Source organism: Acanthisitta chloris, unplaced genomic scaffold (assembly GCF_000695815.1).
Source record: "Acanthisitta chloris isolate BGI_N310 unplaced genomic scaffold, ASM69581v1 scaffold16719, whole genome shotgun sequence".
In the NCBI taxonomy this organism is placed as follows: Eukaryota; Metazoa; Chordata; class Aves; order Passeriformes; family Acanthisittidae; genus Acanthisitta; species Acanthisitta chloris.
This window is the reverse complement of record NW_008693236.1, coordinates 1-2,091: the sequence shown is the minus strand read 5'-3', so window position 1 is coordinate 2,091 and position 2,091 is coordinate 1. Positions and strand designations below refer to the sequence as shown.

Sequence of the window (2,091 nt, the reverse complement as noted above, 5' to 3'; positions counted from 1 at the left end):
GCTCCCATGCCTGCTGGGAGTGGGAAGGGAAGATCCAAGTGGATCCAGGGTGTCCTCACTGCTCCCATCCCTGCTGGGAATGGGAAGGGAATATCCAAGTGGGGGTAGAGTGGGAAGGGAAGATCCAAGAGGATCCTGGGAGCAGCAGGATGAGGACACAACTCCCAGGAATCCACCCCAACTCCAGCTGTGTCCCACAGGGTGTGGGAGGCTCAGATGTGGACGTGTGAGCGTTGGCCCACGCTCAGGGGACGCTGCCAGGTAGGATGGAACATTCCTTCCCTACCCATTTAGGCTGGAAAACCCTTCTGATCCCATTCCCAGCTCCATTCCCACCTCTGGATCCAATCCAAGCCCTCAGTGTCCATCCTGTCCCCCCAAACACCCCAAGATTTGGGGCTGTGGCCTCACCACGTGGGGCAGATGTTGCTTCCAGTATCCTCAGGGACACACACATGGGGTTGTGGCACCAATCCCTCATTCCCAGCTGCTCCCAATCCTGTTCCCAGGGCTGGGAGTGGGTGCTGGGATGTCCCTGTGTCCCCCAGACAGGATGCTGGAGCCCTGATGGCAGCAGATTGCTCTTCACTGTGCTGGGAGAGTCTGTCATCTACTCCTTGTCCTTCTCCGAGTACAGAGGTGAGTCTGCCCTGAGCTGGAGCTTCCCAAGGGCTGGGCTGGGTGTCCAGGTGATCCCTCTGGGATGGGACACACAGGGAGGTGTCTTAGGGGGTTTGGAATCTCTGGGCTTGGGGTTTTCCTTCCTTTGTGTTGCTTCTCTGTTGTGGTCACAGAGGGTTTGAAGGGAGAGTCCAGTGGATCCAGGGTCAGCTCAGAGTTTATCCTGCTGTTCCCTTGTCCTTCATCCCAGTGCTGAGATTTTTCCTGCTGTTCCCTTGTCCTTCATTCCAGTGGAGAAGCTTATCCTGGTGTTTCCTTCTCCTCCATCCCAGTGCTGAAGTTTTCCTGCTGTTCCCTTGTCCTCCATCCCAGTGGAGAAGCTTTTCCTCCTGTTCCCTTGTCCTCAGTGCTGAGATTTTTCCTGCTGTTCCCTTGTCCTTCATCCCAGTGCTGAGGTTTTTCCTCCTGTTCCCTTGTCCTCAGTGCTGAGATTTTTCCTGCTGTTCCCTTGTCCTTCATCCCAGTGCTGAGGTTTTTCCTCCTGTTCCCTTGTCCTCAGTGCTGAGATTTTTCCTGCTGTTCCCTTGTCCTCATTGCTGAGACTTTTCCTGGTGTTCCTTGTCCTCCATCCCAGTGCTGAGATGATTTTTCTTCCTGTTCCCTTGTCTTTCATCTCAGTGGAGAAGCTTATCCAGGTGTTCCCTTGTCCTCCATCCCAGTGCTGAGATTTTTCCTACTGTTCCCTTGTCCTTCATCCCAGTGCTGAAGTGTTTCCTTGTCCTTCATCCCAGTGCTGAGGTTTTTCCTCCTGTTCCCTTGTCCTTCTTCTCAATGCTGAGGCTTTTCCCAATGTTTCCTGTCCCAACCACAGAGAAACAAACACATTAACAATCCCTCTGTAAATTTCCTGGGATTTATGGAGCAGAACCCCCTGGGGGAATCCTTGGAGCAGGGAATGAGCAGGTTATTCCCTCCCTAGGAGAGATGCAAGGCCAAGTAGGAGGCTCCAAAACAGCTTCCATCGTGGCAGATCTGTCTGAGACCACCTTTGAGACCCTCCACGGGGAGGAGAGGTGAGTTTGGGGGGTCCTGGCAGCTCTTCCCAATGTTGAGACCCCCCCAGGAAATTTCACTGGAGATTTCCCTGCTGCTTCCAGGATTGGAGGAGAAGTTCACTCCATGGTGTGGGATCCAACCGGAGAACGACTTGCCGTGATCCTCCGAGGTGAGTCCTACCTGCTCCTCAGCCTGGAAAAACTTTTCCAGCAGAAAAAAAAGGGACACTAAGGGGCTTTGTGTCCATGGGATATGGGAAAATTTCCCACTCCTCATTCCCTCAGGCCATCCTGACTCTCCAGGCAGCCAAACAGTTGTGGCTGTGTTTCGTACCTGGAACAGCCCCGTGTTCGAGCTCCTGCCCTGGTCAGTGCTGGGGGGGCTTTTTTGGGGGGTTTGGCCTTTTTTAGGGGG

The 2,091-nt window shown here is 53.9% G+C and overlaps 1 protein-coding gene across 1 annotated transcript in view; it reads left to right on the top strand.

The window, feature by feature from the left end:
- Nucleotides 1-2,043, top strand: part of AAAS (achalasia, adrenocortical insufficiency, alacrimia) — a gene marked incomplete at both ends in the record, with an annotated part of 7,169 nt that extends 5,126 nt beyond the window's left edge. Inside the window, 5 exons of the mRNA XM_009083013.1 lie at nucleotides 201-261; nucleotides 549-639; nucleotides 1,601-1,694; nucleotides 1,779-1,846; nucleotides 1,962-2,043. Of these exons, the coding sequence (XP_009081261.1) occupies nucleotides 201-261; nucleotides 549-639; nucleotides 1,601-1,694; nucleotides 1,779-1,846; nucleotides 1,962-2,043 (396 nt within the window). The remainder of the gene's footprint in view (nucleotides 1-200; nucleotides 262-548; nucleotides 640-1,600; nucleotides 1,695-1,778; nucleotides 1,847-1,961) is intronic.
- Between the last annotated feature and the right edge of the window lie 48 nt (nucleotides 2,044-2,091).